Below are 1,128 nucleotides of genomic sequence, written 5' to 3'. Positions count from 1 at the left end.
TATCACGTATATATATATATATATATCTATATATATATATATATATATATTGCCTGACGTTGCATTAATATACATATGTGTGTGTTGTAGTGTATATACGTGTCGTGGAATATTCTTTTCGTGATGCGAGTTCAACCCTGTCACGGTCGCCGTGGCCCAGGTGTGTTTGTATGTTTGTTATGTATATTTATATATATATGTATTTATATATGTTACATGCGTGCACGCACTCGCCACGGTAGAGGACTGTGTACCCCAATATTATACCTGTGTAAGGATATGTATCAGCTTATACCTAAAGCCAGGTTGCGTCTGGCAAGCAAGTGTGTGCATAAACGACCTCTCGAAGGATCCTAGTACCAGGCGAAGTATCACAGGTCTAAGATGGCCTGGTCCTGCTTGTATTCTCCAGGTACCCAGACTACTACCAATTGATCGACACGCCCATATGTCTCGCGGACATTGAGCAGAAAATTAACTCAGGACTGTACCCAACGGTTGAGGAGTTGCAGGTGAGACCCATATCCCGCACAGCCCAGTCGCAAAAGCGCGTGCACACGGCCACACTGCATGTCACGTATCTGTTGTATCCGACGAGATGGTATTGTGTGCATCATGTTGTTGTGTGAAGGTCAGCGCACACACTCTGTATACCTACTCCAGTACAGTCTTATTGAGAGTATGATATGCTACGCCTGCTTGACATGTTCTCGCATCCCCCATTGTGGGACCGGTGTCTTCCCCGTGTCTTGTTGTACAGATTAACTTAGAGTTCGTCTTATCCGTCCGTTGCTGGTCTCCCTTATATTCTGACTGCGATGTCGTTTCCTTGAAGGCCCCAAGCAACCACCCCCCCCCCCCCCCGCGCCCATCTTTAGCTCCAGATCGATGTGTTGGATACCTGAGTGTACATATCTGTTGCTTACCAAATGACTTGCAGTACGACTGCGTTTTTTAAGAGTTCTCTGCGCTCCGTTTGTAGGTATAGTTGTACGCGCCTTTTCGGCCCAGCGATGGTATAGCTCTACGTCGTTCGTCACCTGGCGTATCCATTGCCTTCGCATGTACACATATAACCTCGCGTTGGTTAGTCTTGCAGGCACTCCCCTTGCCGTCGCATGTACACAT

The 1,128-nt window shown here is 46.7% G+C and overlaps 1 protein-coding gene across 1 annotated transcript in view; it reads left to right on the top strand.

Moving 5' to 3' along the window:
• The window catches only part of SARC_05941 (hypothetical protein), a gene marked incomplete at both ends in the record, with an annotated part of 5,634 nt that extends 5,005 nt beyond the window's left edge, over positions 1 to 629 (top strand). The window contains one exon of the mRNA XM_014300184.1: positions 413 to 629. Within this exon, the coding sequence (XP_014155659.1) occupies positions 413 to 629 (217 nt within the window). The remainder of the gene's footprint in view (positions 1 to 412) is intronic.
• Positions 630 to 1,128: the final 499 nt, after the last annotated feature.

This window comes from Sphaeroforma arctica, assembly GCF_001186125.1.
Source record: "Sphaeroforma arctica JP610 unplaced genomic scaffold supercont1.404, whole genome shotgun sequence".
NCBI lineage: Eukaryota > Ichthyosporea > Ichthyophonida > Sphaeroforma > Sphaeroforma arctica.
The sequence above is the reverse complement of the archived record's forward strand: the minus strand, read 5'-3'. Positions and strand labels throughout refer to the sequence as shown.